This window comes from Echeneis naucrates, chromosome 11 (assembly GCF_900963305.1).
Source record: "Echeneis naucrates chromosome 11, fEcheNa1.1, whole genome shotgun sequence".
Classification (NCBI taxonomy): domain Eukaryota; kingdom Metazoa; phylum Chordata; class Actinopteri; order Carangiformes; family Echeneidae; genus Echeneis; species Echeneis naucrates.
The window spans coordinates 7994736-8014481 of NC_042521.1; the positions used below are offsets into that span (position 1 = coordinate 7994736).

General features: G+C 38.9%; 1 protein-coding gene across 1 annotated transcript in view; it reads left to right on the forward strand.

Moving 5' to 3' along the window:
* The window catches only part of csmd3b (CUB and Sushi multiple domains 3b), a 210628-nt gene that overhangs the window by 184118 nt on the left and 6764 nt on the right, over positions 1 to 19746 (forward strand). The window contains exons 53-64 of the mRNA XM_029514819.1: positions 329 to 523; positions 1254 to 1427; positions 3461 to 3634; positions 8049 to 8222; positions 9005 to 9190; positions 9467 to 9640; positions 12851 to 13033; positions 13209 to 13385; positions 14553 to 14732; positions 14993 to 15166; positions 15332 to 15505; positions 18972 to 19045. Coding sequence (XP_029370679.1) covers positions 329 to 523; positions 1254 to 1427; positions 3461 to 3634; positions 8049 to 8222; positions 9005 to 9190; positions 9467 to 9640; positions 12851 to 13033; positions 13209 to 13385; positions 14553 to 14732; positions 14993 to 15166; positions 15332 to 15505; positions 18972 to 19045 — 2039 coding nt within the window. The remainder of the gene's footprint in view (positions 1 to 328; positions 524 to 1253; positions 1428 to 3460; positions 3635 to 8048; positions 8223 to 9004; positions 9191 to 9466; positions 9641 to 12850; positions 13034 to 13208; positions 13386 to 14552; positions 14733 to 14992; positions 15167 to 15331; positions 15506 to 18971; positions 19046 to 19746) is intronic.

A 19746-nucleotide genomic window follows, 5' to 3' on the forward strand; every position in this document is an offset into this window, starting at 1 on the left:
TTCATCACTTCAGTAACAAAAAATACAATTAAGGAATCTAAAATAGTTCAAGTAGTTCAAACAATGAGCATTCCTCATTGAGGAGGATTGATATGGTTCATAAGCAGTGGATAATTACCACTTTGTGCGGCAGCCATTTTTGGCGAGGACATTGTTATTTAAACTTAGTCATTATTATGCATCTGTGGGATGGTTTACTCTGCTTTGGACCCACTCTAGGCCGTCTGTTCACTATCTGGCAGGATTTTAGAATTGTAATTGTCTTTTTAAATGTGAGAAAATTTCACAAGGTTTTAATTTCTCTTCGCTCTCTGTCTGCCCTCTGTAGTGGTAGTATGTCCCAGCATTGGGTCATTTTCTTTAGAGCACGGCCGCTGGAGGATTGTCAACGGCTCCCACTACGAATACCGAACTCGCATAGTGTTCACCTGTGACCCGGGACACTACAGACTAGGCCCAGCCCACATCCAGTGCTTGTCCAATGGTGTGTGGAGCTGGAAAAATGAGAGACCGCACTGCCAGAGTGAGTAACAAAGGCACATAATGGCTTATTGATTGGTGTGTAGTCATTAGTACAAATTTAACATATAAGCATGGAAAAAACATCATTGGCATATATATGAATGTTTATGTGTTCAAAGCCAGAATTTTCTTCTGAGCAGTAAATTCCTTTATGCCACATTATGACACATTTAACAAAGGAATAATCATATGGCTTGATTCTGCCATTGGCATTATGAACGCTTTGGAAAGATTTCATCATCATGAGGCAGCTGCCAGATATATAATGACTAAAGAAAAACACAGTTATTATTATTAGCTGAAGAAAGAAGGTGTCTGCAATAGTTTAACATTTTCTGTAATCTGTGTTATATGGTAATTGAATTTCTGCTCATTTGATTTAATCAGTTTTGTCTAATTTAATGATGCCTGAATCTATGTGTTATTCTCAACGAGTTGTATTGACATTTTTAAACTGCCTTTTGTTATTTTTATTCTGTGGAATCACTGTTATTCTTCCTTAAAGAATTGTCTGACATTTGCATAGCTGCTTTTATTTTTTTCACCAGGCATCCCTGAGTGTTAGAAAAAATCTAAATTATGGGCACCAAAATTTGCGTGCTATCAGCTCACCAGGACTGGTAGTGTCCCTCACTGAAACCAGTGAGCTCACGCTGCTTCTCAGTGTGTGTTGGTGCTGAATTTGTGCACAGCTGCTTTTTAAATTGCTTGTGTCTGACTGTGTGCCTCAGTTATCTCCTGTGGTGAGCTGCCATCTCCACCCAATGGGAAGAAGATTGGCACTCAGACAACATTTGGTGCTACGGCCATTTTTACCTGTGATGTTGGCTTCATGCTGGTGGGGTCAGCTGTCAGAGAGTGCCTGTCATCTGGTCTTTGGAGTGGAACGGAAACCCGATGTTTAGGTATATAACTATTGGAATTTAATATATTCAGACACATACTATACTTAGACACTGTATGGACTCAAGTGGAAGGCTTATGGCATGTAGAGCATACTAACACACGCACACACACATGCACAGATGCACCCACCATTAGAGAAAAAGTTTGAAAGACATTACTTTTTTAAGTCAATCTAATGAGCTCGGGTATCAGGACTAGGTATGTGCCCTGCACCTCTTGTCTGGCTGCGCAGCTGCTTCCCTCTGGCCTCGCCCACCTCACCATCAAAACTATCACGTGGAAGCATCTGCTGCACACGTACTAAATTCATTGTGAATGTTCTTTTTTTGTATAAGCCTGAAAAAAACGGGTGCTTTTTTCTGTCAACGTGCCAGGCAGAGGTAACAGATGCTATGACATGGTGGTGTCACTTCTCCACGAAGCCTCAGCAGAAACAGCGCTTCCCAGAATACTTCACAAGCTGAAAGGGATATGAGATGCAAGTTATAAAGAAAAAAGTTCATTTTAACTTAACCTAGACTGATGAGGAGGCATGATTCTGTCAAAAAATATAAATAAATTGAGTCTTAAAAAAGTGCTATAAACAGCATTTTTATTCAATAACTTTTCTTATTATTCTTCAAAACAACGTTGACTTCATCGTACTTGTTTTCCTTCTTTAAAATATAAGCCTGTTCAGTCATTTTGCTCTTTCAAATTGTCTTAGTAATTAAAGCGGCTGTATGCAAGGTTCTTTGGGCAGCACTTATACAGATCTGTAAATCTTTAAAGACGTTAATAAAAACATGTGAAAATGTGTTTTAAGGAAAATAAATTGTAGAAACAACCACTTTTGTACAGCGGTTAGTCAAATTTCTTCCCTAAACTAAAACATTTGATGATATGAAGACATTTTCGATTTTCCTGTATTGCCTGTCCAAACAATCCTCAGCACACTTAAAAGCATTTTACTTCACTTCATTGTATTTATTATTTTAGTGTAACGATAACTTGGTAAAAAATATCTGCAGCAGGTCTAATTCATTTTCTTGTTTCAACCCAAAACACAGTGCACCTTTTTATCTACTGTAAAAAGTGAAATCTATACTCAGTCCAGCCTCTGAGGTCAGGAAATACGCATTCCTACTATTTTTTGTGAAATGCCTTCTAAATACTTTGCCCTGTGCATCAATTAAATCTTTTCAAAATTAATCTGGTCAGGGGAGCAAAGAGTGGCGGCGTTAGCTGCCACAGAGTGAAGTGTAATCCTTGAAAAGCACAAAGACGTCTTCATTTTAAGGGGGATGCGTTGAAAAACTGAGAATGGCACAGAGCATTGGCACAGCTGTGGTAACGTTACAGGAGGCAACTAACCATCTGAGCCTTCATCATAATGTAGGTAATCCAATTTCTGACTGAACTTCTAATATTTTGTGAAGACTGAGTCCTTGTTATCTCACTTTTCAATGTGTGTGAGATTGTTCATAGTCCCATTTGCTAAAGCAGGTTTCAGGCTGCAATTACCTCTTTTTATGCTCTTTCAGCAGGTGTTCAAAATTTTAACACCCCACATAGACTGCCTCATGAACCTCATGGGCTGTTAGATCATCAAATTGTGTAAAAAAAAAAACCCTCCCAGGCTGTTTTCACTGATATTGCCTTTGTATTCCTCCAATTAACCAAAAAAAAAATCCATCTCGTGTACAATAAGACAGTATGCTATATTAACATTTAGTACTATAGGAACACCTGAAGGATAACAAGGTTGCTCTTATTTGCAAAGAAAGTGAGCACAAATACATAAAAAACCACAAGTAAAAACAGGACTTGTCTGTATTATTTGAGTTTGAGCGGAAAATGCAAGATCGTTTGTATGTCCATTGAACTCTGACCTGGAACATTAGGCACGAATGATTATAGCTGGATATAGATATGAAAAGCCAGAACAATAACAATGATATCTTTACATTAGTGCGTTTCTGAGTCACAGTCAGGACAGTGTTACCATTTGTCTGAGCCCTCAGTCCTCTCTGTCTCTGTCGTTCTGTTTCAGCTGGCCACTGTGGAATCCCAGAAGGCATTGTGAATGGCCAGGTGATTGGGGAGAACTTTGGCTACCGGGATACAGTCGTATATCAGTGTCTACCCGGCTTTCGTCTAATAGGCTCATCAGTCCGAATCTGTCTCCAAGACAACCAGTGGTCTGGACAGCTTCCCGTGTGTATATGTAAGTAAAACACAATTTCACTTCTGGCTAACTTGAGATTCTTTTGAACTAACGAATTAAACCAAACCCCAGAGGACTGCTGCCTGTCTGCTCAGCAAAATACAAACACTCACATACTGACTGCAGTATGAAACAGAAACACAATACTCCCAAAATGCACTCAACAAACCTGTTCTTACTAACAGCTATACCTGCTAATTCTGACTTTTAGCGCAAGTCATCTTTGTGTAAATGTGGTCGAGCAATAGCAGAAAAAAATTCAGGAAGTAAAGGAGAACACTATCTTTTAATTTCTAGCCTGGCCAGTAGATGTATTCATGCTTGTGAAAGATCAATAGCAGCATCCGTTCATAAAACAGACTGGTGCAGGGCTTAAAGTACTCCAGTGAGTGCAGATGGACTGCGATTAAAAAAAACAATAAAAAAAAAAAAAAAAAAAAACTTGATGCAGGATATTGTCAGGTTCGAGCAGCCAATCGAGTTCACCTACCAATGAGTAACACTAGCCAATCAGAGGTAGGGCGGGGGTGGGTCTAAATTCATGAGTTTTCAGTTTATGAATTGCTGGTCTTGTTATTACGCCTAGTCTAACATTACTTGTCAATGTTTGGGGCTTTTTTGTGCAGAAAGACAGACCTGTATTCAGCTGTGAGTGATGAGGAGATGCACCGTGTTGTAAGTGATGTCCACAGAAGACATCCAAAGTCTGGCTACAAGCTAATGTGTGGTCATCTGAATGCAAGAAGTGTGCGTGTTCGAGGTAAGAATATGGCCACGATGTATAATGTAGAATGAGCCGATCGTTATGGAGAAATAATCCCAGGTAGTATGAGTATTATACATCGTGGCCATATTCTTACCTGGAGCACGCACACCTTGCAAAAAAAAAAAAAAATCAACGAGTAACGTTAGACTAATATCCGGGCGAGACCAGCAATTCATAAACTATCTATCTTGACTGAGTTTCACACTTAACATTATCATCTTTAATTTCTCAATAATCCCCCTCCTGGAAAAAATTCAGGCTCAGGATTTTTTATGACTTTAAGCATTGCTGGTGAGTTTTGTGGTTTAGTTTTGCAAATGTGTTTATAAGACAAGGCTGTAGGTTAGCCCAAAGAACTGTGTTCAGTGAAGAAAATCACAAATTGCAGCCAAACTCAAGAAGGTTTTTGAAAGGTTTATCAGAATCACCTCTTGCTATGTACCAAAGAGAGAAATGAAGGTCTGCTAGAGGGCATTCACAAAATACATGGTAAAGGACTCAGCACTTTTCTTCAGCGTTGCGTGTGGACTCACAATAATCAATATCATACATCTTACAAATCACTCAGGAAGGATACTAATGACAACAACTATATTTTTGACAAATTACAATTTGCTACAGTATGAGGTACAGTGTTTCTAACATTCTCCAGAGGAATTAGCATTGTATTTACTATTCCTGATTGAATACCAAAGTAAAACACTCAACACGGAATATGGATTTAGTTGCTGTGAAACATATGTTTACTTAAACGTTATATCTACCACAACAACTGCAAGAGGAATTTGCTAAAATCAAGTTGTTCTTTTGGCTAGAAGTTTAGCATGATTGGCAGTGATAAAAAGTGATGATGATTTAAAGTGGAGTAAAAACATTGATAGTCATTAACATGTCCTTTACTGGAAGACTAGGTGTGCTCAATTGGTAGAAAGACAAACCAGGAGTGTGGCCTTGAATGTGATGTGATTTAGTACATCATTAAAAAAAAAAAAAAAAAAAAACATCTCCAGTCATATCTTTGTTGTGGTTCAATGATAAAAAAAAAATGAATTCAATGAATATTAAAATTACTTTATCCTTAAATTAATTAAAACAATTAATTGTTGCTGTTTGTGTGTGCTGATTAGTACATGCAGTAAAATTATTCCATTTCAAAAATAATATCCTGTCTATTAATCAATTTGGCTCCATGGCAGATAATGAAAATGCTTTCAATGAAAATAGACCTTACAGCATAGAGTAGAATTGAAGGAGTCAAAACAAATAAGCCAACATGATCATATAATATGAAATAAACTGTTTTGAATAAAAAATAGCTACAAATATTTTTTAAGACAATGAAATTTAACAATAAAATTAGATTTAAAGGCAGTGTAGGACATTTAACAAGTTGTGGAATACGATTTAATCAATTGAAAAAGCTGCCCTAATTTTAAGATTACATAATTTGAGTCCTTTTTTTTTTTTTTTTATCAGATCTTACTCAATTCCCAAAGGAGCCACTAAATTTTGGCAAAAAAAAATCGAAGATTTATTAATTTAGACAAAACATGAAATCAAATATGATGGCATAAATCAGAGAAACACCAATGAAAAATAAATTGCAACATGATTATATCTATATTATTGAGAATTCTGTACCAGACCTTGGAACAAATTGGAAGAAATGCTTCTGCAGGTTCACACCTACAGTCTGGTGTATAAAGAACCAGAGCACCATGGTCTGGATGAGCTAAATAGTTGCTGGAGGATAAAACAGAAGGATGACGTGAGTCCAGGCTACTGTGCGTATTTTCTCAAATTGGTGACTTGATGTGTGCATCCTGAATGATGTTAAGCAGCAACTGGGCACAGTTAAGGTACTGATGATGGATGCCAGCGCTAGCTAATCATGAATGATTTTTCCTAAAAGAACTGTAGAACTGTGTTCAAAAGAGAGAAGTCAAGACGTAATCTCTATATTTTTGCAATTGAAGGAGCATGAAAGGAGTTTATTGTATGAAATTGACTACAACCCTTAAAACAGAAGGAAATATAGGATTTTTTCCTTTTTTTTGTGTGTAGGTCTGTGTGTTTGTATGTTGCATGTGTTTGTCTCTACATTGTTATGATAGTGTGTATATATTCATCTATGTATCTGGGAGTGTTTGTGAGTAATGCTGTTTTTATTGAGGTTATTCATGCAGGAATTATTGAGGGAAATCATTTTACAGCCAAATTATACTGTAATTATGGAGATGAGAGGCTCTTGTTTAGAGAGACAAACACAGAATGATGATGAGTGTGTGTGTGTGTGTGTGCGTGTGTGTGTACCTGCAGGGCATGCTGACAGTGTCAGATAAATTTGCGTCCTAGTCATGCAAAAAAACTTCTGATTCTCACTGATCAATTTAAAACAAGACCCAGACTTCTTCTCCTCTCCTCATTTCTCCCTGGGTTTCCTCATCTTAGTTGTTATTTTTCTATCTCTCCTGTCTTGTCCTTCTCTGGTGCCCTCTCTTCCAGTCTTCTTTTTGTTTTTTTCTGTTCCCTGATCACCCTTTTACTTGCTGAGTCTATCTTGTTCCTCTTTCCTTTAACTTCCTGTAAAGCAACACATTCAAGGTTAGAGTTTCAGAGAGAGGTAAAAGAACAGCTTACAGTCGCTTTAAACTGTCTGTCAGCACAGAGCACAATTAAAACAAAGGGCACGCACAAACTTTTAAGTGATATCAATGAATAAAGTTAACAGGATGAATACTTTTGATGCAGAATGGCAAACAGAGGATGCTCCCTGTTAAGTGATCATATTTATAAAATAATGACTCTCAAGTGGGGACACCAGCTATGTCTTCTCAACCATCTGACGTTTCCATAAATATTCATGAATTATTGGAGGAAAGGCATAGATAATTGCTCCAAGTCTATGCCTTTTCTTGACAGTTAACTACATGGCCTTTGATTTTCAGGTCTGGTGTAGCTCAGAGTTTTCTGTGGCTTTCATGTCAAAAAGAAGTGTTACTTGATTGGATCTGTGCTATTTAATGAGAAAATGAGGCAATGAGTCATGGGAAGTCCAAACATTAAAAAAAAAAAAAAAAAAAAACTAAATCACATCAGTTGTCAGCCATAGTTATACAGCGTTGATTGCTGAAATTGCAAACAGCGGTACTCTATATAACGATTTCCTGAGTATGAGTACAACTACATACAACATCTGTGTGTGTGAAACTACAGGATGACCATTGTGCTCAGAAAAACACCGGCACTGCTTTTCACTGTGATCAGGAATAAAATTCACTTTTCAAAACATTAAAAGACAAAGCTAATGAAATTCAACATGTTTGCTAACTCCAAGATGCGTGAAAAAGCAACACTTACCTGACTTGGCTCGTTGCAAACTTAATTTCCTATAAAAAAAAAAAATGAATGAAGATTTAGTAGTGCAGATAATATATCGGTAGAATTGTCATGGATTAAAACAGTCATTTCTTTTGTTCTGTCATGTAATTTATTACTCACATAAAAATAGAATAACAGCACTCTTATTTTTTCATGAGGTTAACCCTTCCACTTATTTGCTAAGCAGAATTGAAATGTGTTAATTAAAAACGTTTTAAATTTGTGTGTTAGTAGGTGTGCCCATTATTCACCTTGTGTTCTCTACAGCGGTCAGCTGCGGCCATCCAGGAAGTCCCATATATGGTCGAACAGTCGGAAATGGCTTCAACCTCAATGACGTGGTCAGCTTTGTCTGTAATCGGGGATATGAAATGGAGGGGCCTGCACGTGCTCAGTGCCAGGCCAACCGCCAATGGAGCCACCCGCCCCCAACGTGTAAAGGTGGGGAGAAAAGTTAAGTGTATTCACCCCAACCTTATTTATCCCTAACCTTTAATACCACCACAACTCTTATATTTATTTACTCTCACTGCCTTTGCCTATATCAACCCTCCTTATTTATCTCAAACCTCATCATTTCAATTCAACATTTCAATCTTACCTCTTACTTTATTCGCTGTGAATATTTCTGACACAATTAAGTTGAAACTAATGATAACCAAGACCATTTCTTATTCAGGTCTTACTTTCGTGGAGTTTTGAGATAGCCTAAATCATAAGACTTTCCAAGCTCCGGACTTGAGAAAAGTCTTGTTTCTGTTTTCAGTCAAACATAAATTTCAAGCACTGGTTGCTCTCTAACAATCACAGCAGCAATGGTAGTTTTACTAAAATGAGAATTGAGAATTATTCACAAATTATCAGCTTTCTGGCCTGTTTACAGAGCGAAGTGCCAATGAATTGAGTAAAATTAAAAATGCAGCACAATGATAACGAACACTCAGTGGGTGCTGGATCTAGGACACAGAAACCTGCCATCACCAATCATCAGCCACCATTCACCATATTTACGTAATGAAACACCAGCTGTTCTCTCAGTTTTCAGCTTCACTGCATACTCCTCTTATGCCCTATATTATTTTAAAGAACTCTAATCCCAGTGCAGACCACTGGGAAAAGAAAGAGGGGGAAGAGAGATGACCCTCTCTGGTTCATGCCAAATAACACATGCTTCTCTATCTCTTTATTTGTGTGTGTCCATCTTTGTGTCTCTCTGTGTATAGTGGTCAATTGCTCTGACCCAGGCATCCCAGCCAATTCCATTCGGCAGAGTAAAATAGAGCACGGCAACTTCACCTTTGGCACAGTGGTTTTCTATGACTGTAACCCAGGATATTACCTCTTTGGGTCACCTGTGCTGACCTGCCAACCTACGGGACAATGGGACAAACCCCTTCCTGAGTGTATAGGTTAGTTCGAGCCTTCTTTCTTTAACCTGGAGGGACAACACTAGACTTGGATCCCGTTTGGAATATTTGAAATAACCTGAGATAATTTATTTTTCTTATTGTGTTGTTTTCAACAGTGTTTTCTTTCCGTTCCTTAAGCCTACAGGTATCTTGATGTTTTTGAATCTGTGTAGTTAAAGCTTGACAGCAGCCACTGTATGTCTTCTCATAAAGTCAAGTGTGTTAAGTCGAAGTGTGCCGTCCCTCTGACATTTCTCTCTCTTTCTGGGTCTCCAGTTGTAGATTGTGGTCATCCAGGCTCACCTCCTAACGGTGTGCTGAGCGGAGATAAGTTTACATTTGGTTCAACAGTTCGGTACTCCTGTCTGGGGGGAAGACAGCTGAAAGGAGAATCATCCAGGACTTGTCAGCTCAATGGGATGTGGAGTGCCCCTATGCCCTTCTGCTCTGGTAACCATTTTAACCTCTATTGAATATACAGCCTATAAAATCCATGCCATCAGAAGATGCAAGAGATAGATAAATGTAGGAGATGCATAAGAAAGGTGAGATGTCTTAAAACATGTAGACTCAACAGAGTGTGGAGCATTTCATGCCTTTAAATCCCAAAGGGAACACTTTCTTAACCCTTTTGTACTTGGTTGGAAGGATGATGAGAGGGTTGGATGGACAAATAGAGGGCAGGATTACTGCAGAAGAAGAGAATATATCACAACCTTTCTGTTAAAAGGACTGGACATGGACCTTTAACCATGCATACTTCAATTTTAGTAAGGGAGAGTATTACTGCATGTGCTGCATTTTCTTTTGTGTTAGCTAAGCTAACTAATAAGCTTAGCTAATATAATATATTTAAGAGAATGTTGTAGCTGACCAGCTATCTTGTGCACTGAACTGCTTTACATGAGCTTACTTACCTGGCTGGATAGACTATAAGTGCATAGCTCAACACTTACTGGGCTTGGGTTAAAGCCACCTTACCCTTTATGATGTATACATGATGTATACATGGTTCTCAGTCTACTGGGGGTCTGATTATGGCTCTCCAGAATGAGCCACCACTTACATAACAAACTGGCTGAAAACACATTTGACTAAGAATACATTGTTATTTACAGCAGCTGCCCAGGGGAGCACAGGGTGGAAGAGGGTAATAGTTTAAGGAGCAGTGATTCATGCTTTTTCAAGGCGGGTCTGTGTCAGAGCACTGCAGAAACAGGAGTGGAGCCAATGGCAGCAGTGTTAACTGCACAATTATTTTCAAGGACTGTTGATAAATAAATGGCATTTCTGATATGATTTTGATGATGTTATCTAACTAGCATTTCCGCAATCATTGATATACTTCATCTATTCAACTACGTACAGAAGAGAATGGTTGTTCCTTAATTATGTATGATAGATGCTTCAGATGAGTGAGCGTGCCTCGTTAAGACACAAATCCTGACTTTTAATCAGGCCTATTTACTGAACAACCTTGGTTAATAACCATTTTTAAAAACCATCTGCACAGCCTTGAGTGCAAGTTCTTTGTTAAGTCAGCAACAACAAATGCACAGCACTTGAACCTGATTTCCAATTTCTTTGTGAAGAATTGTGCATTCACTTGATAATGTTTGTCATTAAATATGGACCTCGCTATGGTTACCGTAGCTTTCCACAAAGACTGGATAGTGGAATAAATGACTAGCATCATTACAGAGACAAAAAAAATTCCACCTCCCTTTACCTGTAAATTTATATCTTATTTGTTTAAGGCAAACCAAGTGTGTAAGAGAGGAAATAAAATTTTTACACACATTGTTCACAAATGAGATATAATATTTAATAGGTGACCTTTAAATGGCTGGTCGATGGATTCATTTATCTTTGGAAGGAGCCATGTTAGTTGTTAACTGGGTGCAGGGGTAAGTGAATAAAATGTCAAACTATTCCTTTAATTTTCTTGTTATTGCAAACTGAGTGCCTGTAGTTAGAAAAGGATTTTTTTCAGGAAATTGAATCATGTTCAAACTGTTTCAATAGTGTTCCCACACTTCCCTAATCGACTTCCTACAGTAAGTCCTTGGATCAGACAAGTGAGAATGTTGTCACGGAGCCATTTTTATCATCCAGTGTTATGAGAATGACTGCAGGCCAGGACAAAGTTGCTTCAGCTCGGTAACACATGACATTAACCTAACCAGCCGATAGATGTTAGTATGTCTTTGTGTGTCTCTGTGTGTAGATGAGTGTCTGTGTCCGATTAGAAGTAGTTCTGAAGTCACCTGAAGGAAACAACATTTCACAGCACTTTGTCTCACAGAAAAATACACATATACATGTGAGCCAGTAACATCAGGTAGATCGATTCTGCGCCCCGTTGAGACCTGACACACCTGAGGCTATGTGGTGCCTTAGTGCATTTAAGTGTGTCTCCCCTCTGGGAGTTGCATAGTTTGTAATGTAGTGTCTGTGCCGTTACAGAATGTTTTTGATGTTCACCTTCCCAGAAAAAAAAACTCTTTACCTTGTTGCAGATAAATTCCTCAAATTTCTGAGCTTTCACAGACAAATAATAACACATCATGGCAGAGGCTTATTTATTTACGTCTGAGAAACACTCTCTGAAATCCCAGGGCATTACAAAGATGTTGTCATTATGTGTTGTCTGCGGGTATGTGCAAGCTCAATTTAGCAACAAGCCTCTAGATATTTGCTGTATATTACAAACAGAGCCGATGTGAAATTAGGATATTAGGGTTAGAGTTAGTATGTGAAGAAAGTATGAAGAGTAAAAACACCAAAATTCTACCGATAGATTTGGGGAAATCTTAAGGTAGTTCTTCATCACAGAATGCATTCGTTCCACGTCTCAAATGAATGGTGGATAATGGATGTGAATGCTGTTAGTAATCTTAAAATGGCAGTAAAAGTTATAAAAACATGAATCCTGTGTTCTGCTAGCTGCTCTACAAAACTGTTAATCAGGTTGTGACATTAATTATATTCACCCGTAAGCCAAGGCAAATTTTAGTAGCAAAATGAGCAATAGTGACTAGAAATGTTTGGGTAGCAATATAACTATCCAAACCCGTGCATCTGGGTGACAGAGTGCATGTTGTGTGAAAATGTGTGCGCTCCAGGAATTGTGTTCTGTCTGTCGGGCAGAAATTGCTGACTAAGCAGAACTACAAGGGCAGAGTGAGGATATTACTTACACACACACACACACACACACACACACACACACACACACACACACACACACACACACACACACTGCTGCCCACCCACCCATCAGCACACTTACACACATAGACAGCACATACACATACTTTCTTGACGCATGAATGTGGCCCCTGTCACCAGCGTATGTAGCACTATTTCTTAGCAGCTATGAGCACAATGAGAATGTCATTTACATTGAACATGGAAGAAAAATATTCACCTCCCACTGCTTTGTTCAGTCAACACTGCTGATTTGAGATTGAACAAAAAAATTATACCTATTATATTTTTGTTTTCCTTCCCTCTTCTCCTCTCTATATTTTCATTCATTCATTTTAATTTAATCAATCAAAAGTCATTTTCACATTTTGTTCTGAGCTGTTCGATGTGATCACACTGTAGTTTTGATGTAGGAAGGTTCACTCTGTCTTCTTGCTTCTGTCTCTGCAGGCGACACAGCCGGTTCTTGTGGTGATCCTGGCATTCCCTCCCATGGTTCGAGGGAACAAACGGATTTCAGGATCCGCTCCAAGGTTTACTTCAGCTGCTCAGAGGGCTATGATTTGATTGGTTCTGCTGAGAGGATGTGCTTCCCTAATGGGACCTGGTCTGGCACGCAGCCCTTCTGTAAACGTAGGAGGATTTCTAATTCAGCTTCATTTCAACCTAACCAAACTCCGGACTTTGACAGTGACCCAGTTATAGACACACTGCACAGTCTCCTAAAACAAGTGTAGTCATAGAGCTGAAACTCATTGACATGCACAGAGCTTTCTCTGGCTCATTCTCTCATTTTCTTTTTCCCCAGCTGTCCAGTGTGGTAACCCTGGGACTCCCAGTAATGGGAGAGTATTTCGTTTGGATGGAACAACATTTTCTCACTCTGTCATCTACTCTTGCATGGATGGCTACCTGCTCACTGGTGCTACCACAAGGCAGTGCCAGGCAAATGGGACATGGTCAGGAGTGCAGCCCAACTGTACAAGTGAGTTCCCAGCTATATACTGAAATTTGGTTGACAGACTGCCACATTTATTTATAGACAATTTAACAGTGTCTCATGCTCTATAAGTAAATATAAATGCTCTCCACAATAAATTTTGTGTTATAGCCATATTACTATTGCTGTGAAGTCATAAGGTGATGTGGAAGCTGACAGTGTCAGTTTTATGTACTAATTAATATATCTAATCAGTATTAATTCCTTCCTGTCTCTAACCCTTAAAGACCCCAAAAACTCTGATCTGGGATTCTAAGGTTTCCTTTCCAGCCTTTTGCAAACCTATTTAATGCTGTGTTTTAAATTATAGGCTCTAAGTAATGAAATCAGCCTGAAATCCGCATCCTCCTGCTTCACCCTTCATAGAGTGACATGAATAACCTTGATCACTGTTTACTTTAGTTAATTTGCTTTTTGAACTGTGAGATAAAATTCCCAGGAGTAAATAGCTATGAAATATAATGCTTGGTTCTTTAATGAAATGTGTGCAAGGTTGTGATTGGAGCAAATGCTAATTAGTGTGATGTGTTACTTTGACTGAAAAGAAAGAAATCAGCTTATGATCTTTTAATGCTAAAATGTTTTCCAATGGTCAGTGACATTAGCGCTATATATATATATATATAGTATATAGCACTATGCAAAGAAATAAGCTTTAAAATATCCAGCAGTTCAGGACAAAGAGTCAGAAATGCTGAGTAACCAAAATGATTCCATATGGGATCCCAGACAGAAATAAAGTTTATAAGAATCCCCAACTTAAAGGAAATGGCTTTTACAGTAGATTACACTACATCTATTAACAGGCATGACAGTATCTGGGGTGGCTTTAAAAGCATTTAAACTGCCAATTAGACTATGAAGGACAGTGGTCTTTAAGTATAGTCATGGGAATCCTAATATTCCTTTAAAGATTCCCAGGACATAGCCAACCATTTTGATGCCACTGTTTCATTCATTAGAGTTGAAGTTTGTAAAGATATGCAATGAGATCATACAGCCTGATAACAAGAAAAAAACAGCTCACAGTCTTTATGAGCACTTTGTCCAAATTCATTTTCCAACTATTTTATGCTCCAACATGAATCTGATCTGAGCAGTAGTCCACCTCTTCCCCTCCACACCTTTCTCACTCATTTTTTTTCTCCATAGTGATAAACTGCGGGGATCCAGGTGTGCCAGCTAATGGCCTTCGCTATGGAGAGGACTTCACAATTGGACAGAACGTTTCCTTCCAGTGCCAACCTGGATACAGAATGGAGGAGGATGGATCACCTGTTAGGACATGCACACAAAATGGGACATGGAGTGGGAATATCCCCATATGTACAGGTAACTGCTTTAATGCTTTAACGCTAAACAACACTTGATGGATGCTGGTGTATGTTCCTCTTTGTACAGAATGGATGTCTTTAAGAAAGAGTATTCACGATGAAGACTATTCAATTCTATACTGTCATTTTTCTTTAGTTATGTTTTAGTTACAGCAGTATTGAATTATTTTATTATCGTGCCATACAGTTTTCAGATCTATGTTTTGGCTTTAGTCTTTTTCTTTTCAATCCTTCCCGATCCCTCTCTCTCCATCTCAGCCGTGACCTGCACGACTCCTCCCTCCATCAGTAACGGGGTACTGCAGGGCCGTGACTTTGAATGGGGCAGCAGCGTGAGTTACAGCTGCTCACCTGGATATGAGCTCTCCTTCCCTGCTGTTCTGACCTGTGTGGCCAATGGCACCTGGAGCGGCATGCTGCCTCAGTGCTTGCGTAAGCACACACATATGCATTTCACCTGTACAAGCACAAATGTTTCTGTTATTATTCTTTATTTAAAATCAGCAAGAGCAAAAACTGCCTCTAAATCTTGGGTGCATTGCATACTTACATTTGGTTTTTGGTTGGCTGTGTGTGTGTGTGTGTGTGTGTGTGTAGCCAAGTTTTGTGGTGACCCAGGCACACCAGTTGGCGGCTTCAGGGAGGGTCGAAGTTTCATCTATCAATCAGAAGTGTCCTTCACCTGTGCTCCACCTCTTATCCTGGTCGGCACAGCAACCAGACTCTGTGAAAGTGATGGTACCTGGAGCGGGACTCAGCCACGCTGTATAGGTAATTTTCTTCATCAGCTTTTACTTGCCAGTTAAAAATATTCCTTTGTCTCTATTAGTCCTGTGGTTTAGAAAATCCGATCACGGTAAATTCTTCATATTAATGTGATTACTCTGTCTCTTGTAAGAGCTCATGGTGAAAATGACTTTTGCTCTCTGTAGAGCCGAGTACTGAGAAATAATTGAACACTGATGCCAAAGCTATCCTTTTTCGATTTGAATGAAAATAACAACACAATTTTTCTATCATTAAGCGATGCTCATATAACCGTACAAATTTAGATTTGAATCCTGATTGGGCTGATGACAAAAAATAAACAGCATTTGGTAGTCAGCAGTTATCAACTCTTGAGGCACAGTAAACTTTGGTCAATGCCAAAAATCATTAGGATACAATATCTAGCCCTATTGATACTCAAAGGTCTTAGTCACTGTTTCTGGACAAATCCATAAATTAAGAAAATTCCCCAATATTGTGTTGTTCAAATTGCGCTCTAACTTGACTTTTAATCTCGACCAAAAATTTATTCAAGATTTTACTGATTACTTTTTTATAGCTGCTGACTTTATCATCAATCATGACCCCCACATGAGCTGAAGGTTAGCCTGGGATCGTTGGGCAGGGGTGTCTTAGCCACTTTAAAGTCTGGGTTTTAAATGAAAAGGTGCTGATGGTTGGTCACTAGAACCTCCAGATCTTTGAATAATATTTCTCTTCTTCTTCTATCTTCTTTTAGTAAACATATCAAAGCAGAGTATTGCAGACTCACTTTTAGTGTCATTCCATTGCTGCATATAAGTTTTTATTTTGATTAATATTATTTCTATTTGTTTTTAATGTGTTTACTTCCCTGACTGGATGTTTGTGTGGGCTTTTAACTTAAAGTATTATTTACTTAACACAAGCTCACCAGGGAACCTAGACCGGTGTCTGATAATTCCCCTGCCTAATGATCGTGGCAGTTAATGGCCCATCATTATAAAGTTGACAACCACATTTTAGTTTATTCAAGGGTTTGCTGTGTAGAGTCTCTACTGTTCTGTCAAACTAAAAGTTACGGTGACTTATTGGAATAATAATGAACAGTGACTGGCGGTTCATGTGACACAATGTTTTTAATGAAAAGGCAGCCTTGGGAGGACAGGTGTTAAAGGATTCCTCTGATGTGAGTGAAAGTGTAATTTCCAGACTCACAACTCTTCCTTATAACAGCTGCTTTTTCACCACAGAAGGAAGAAGAATTAGTACGAGCTAACTATTTATTCCAACTGTGTGTGTCCAACTGATGATCAAAACCTTATAGATTATGCGCTTGTTTGTTTTTGTGTTTAGTGTCAAACTGGTTTTACTTGCTCACTGAATGTGGCTGTGTCACTCTTGACACTTGATTTGTGAGGAGTTCTTACATGCATATCACGGATGATAGTGTGCCCTCCCATGAATGATTGTCCTTCACGAATTGTACACTCACTGAAAGTCTTACAGCATTTTTGCATCTCGTGCCAAAGTCTAATTTAGGAAAATTTCATGCAGGAGTTACTCACCTTCTGTTGCATATTTGCAACTTATAAGTACAGTATTAGGGACACCAACTCTTGGGCAACATTAAAACTAGGTTGGTCCTCCCATTGCCATCTTTTGCAATGCATCCTCAGGTCTTTGTGGCCTAGATTATGCAAGACGTTGGAAACCCTTTAAGATTCTGCACCGTGTCCACATGATTGCGTCACATAATTTCTGCACATTTGTTCTACTACGTCCCCACAGTGTTTTATTAGATTCATGACTGGTGACATCAGTTTACTTTTACTTTGTGATATTGTGCATTATCGTGCTGGAAGTAGCCATCAGAAGATGGTGAATTGTGGCCATAAAGAGAAGCAAATGATACTCAGATATTGAGGTGCTGGGTTTCCAACAATGACTGATTTCTGTTAAGGATTCCCAAGTGTGTTTAGAGAACAATTCCCACACATATATGTTTAAATCAAGGCTGTAGAGCTCAACATTGAGTTACCTTTGATGCTTTTCTTCTTTTAGGGTGTGGAACACTAAAAAGCCCATAATATATGAAAACTGAGCTCTTTGCCTCTGAGAGGAAGGTTGTACCCACGAGTTTTTGAGATGAATTAGATTGGTTCTGTTTGAAAACTTTTGATCTAAAAAGAATGGCTCTTATATGGGAAGCCTTTTAAGTCAACCCTAACCCTAACCCAGAAAAATGCACGTACAGAAGGAAGACAACATTATTAGAAACTCTAATTTAGTAAAAACTCAGTAAACTTTAGTAAAAGGCTTCCAGAATCTGCAATCATCCAAATTCAAACAAGCTCCCACTATCCAGGAATTCAGTAGAAAATGAGGAGGGCTATTCAGTACACATTACAACTGGTACCCCCCGGATCACCACCACATGTAATGTTTCGAGCACCACTTCACATGTCTGATTCGGAGCAGGTGCTTAAACAGCAGGTATGGTGATGAATTGTAATAAATGAGAGCTTTTGTAATGAGAACAGACACTTGACTCTCTGTTCCTTCATAGCACTAGATAAGGCATGCATGCAGTGCTTTTACAGTCAAGCATTTCTTGTGGAATAGATTATCTAAAAATAGAGGGCACTCTGAAATGTTACTTCACTGATTTAAGAGCTTAATCTGCAACTATTGGAAAGAGGTTGTAGTAATATAGTGATAATTGTGTAGTCTTTCAGTTTTATATCACAGGTGTTTTGTCAAGAATGATGCTGCGAGGCGCACACGAGCATGCGCACAAAAGTGGTTCTCTCTGTGCTTCTTTTCAGCAATGAAAGTGAAGTAAGAATGTAGTGTTGAATATTTGTTTCCCTGTGTGTGTGTGTGTGTGTGTGTGTGTGTGTGTGTGTGTTTGGGTGATTTATTAGTGTGTGATTGCAGCTATATGTTAGGATGTGATGTGACTTGAACAGAATGAGTTTGGAGGCAAAGCAGCCTGCTCTTTAAATAAGACAGACAACAGAGGAGGGGCTGGGTAGGCAGAGAGAGGTACAGTGACATGGAAAGACAGAAAAAGAGAGGGAAAGAGCGTAAGGAGACAGTGTAGAGAGAGAGCCCAGGGCAGTTAGATAGGTACAGGGCGAGAGACGGAGAGGTGGAAAGGGGATGGGGGGAGAGCAAATCTGTCATTTCGGAAGCTGTATTGAATGGAGCTCTGCGTCAGGATGTGCTCTACATGTTGATGACCCTTCCACACTCTCTCACACAGTTGCACAAAGAGCCGGCCCAGCTTCGTTTTCTGACAAAGCAACACTGCCCCCTGCTGCCCTGCGGCGATGTGTAACCCACTGTTACCATGACAACAAAGGAGCGGAAGGGATACTTAATGGAGGGCACGAAATGCTACTAATAATTTATCTTTTTCTGTGTTTTTTTTTTTTTTTTAGAATTTGTGTGTAATTACATCCACTCACTGTCCTGTTCTTTTCAGAGCCCACCAAAACCAGCTGTGATAACCCAGGAACGCCACGCTATGGCTCCTTAAACCGGACCTACGGTTTCAAGGTAATGTATCTGCTCTGATAAACTAACTCTATAACTTCTTTTCTACTCAAGTAGATTCAATCAGCACCTCACAGAGAACAGAATAACAAAAGGAGTGAACGCTGAAGTCTCTGGGTTTGGACTCTTGGTCAAATTCAGATTAAACAGGGCCTTAAAATGTATTAACATCGGGAAATTAATATCAGAAAGGTTATTCGTCAGCTCAGCTGATTGATTATGAAAATGGTTATTAGTAACATTTAATTGAATAGTTTTGCCTTCATTTGGTTTTACACACAAACCTTTAAATGTCCAACTATTTGACTCCCTAATTCTAATTAGAGCTATAGGTCATTAATTATGAAGTCTTTTATGTAACACAGTGACTGTTAACATTAGTTCACACAGTTCTTTTCTGTGAGAATATATTTTAAAGTTCAAAGCTTTTATTTGGCTTCAGCTCTCTGACTGGGTTCAGTCAAGTGAGTAACCAAGTAGGCACGTATAGATTTGTTGCCAGTGCTGTGGGCCAAATATTGTTTCCACAGAACAAGACTGAATGATTCCCCATTTCTGGGTGTAGAGTTACATTAACAGGAGATTTCTTCACGGCCAACATCGACAGGAGAAATAATTCCAACATGACACAATGATTACAGTTACTGTTTCAACTGAGTGACTGCATGTGATTTGAGTGTTAAGCCAACACAAACCTATCGTCC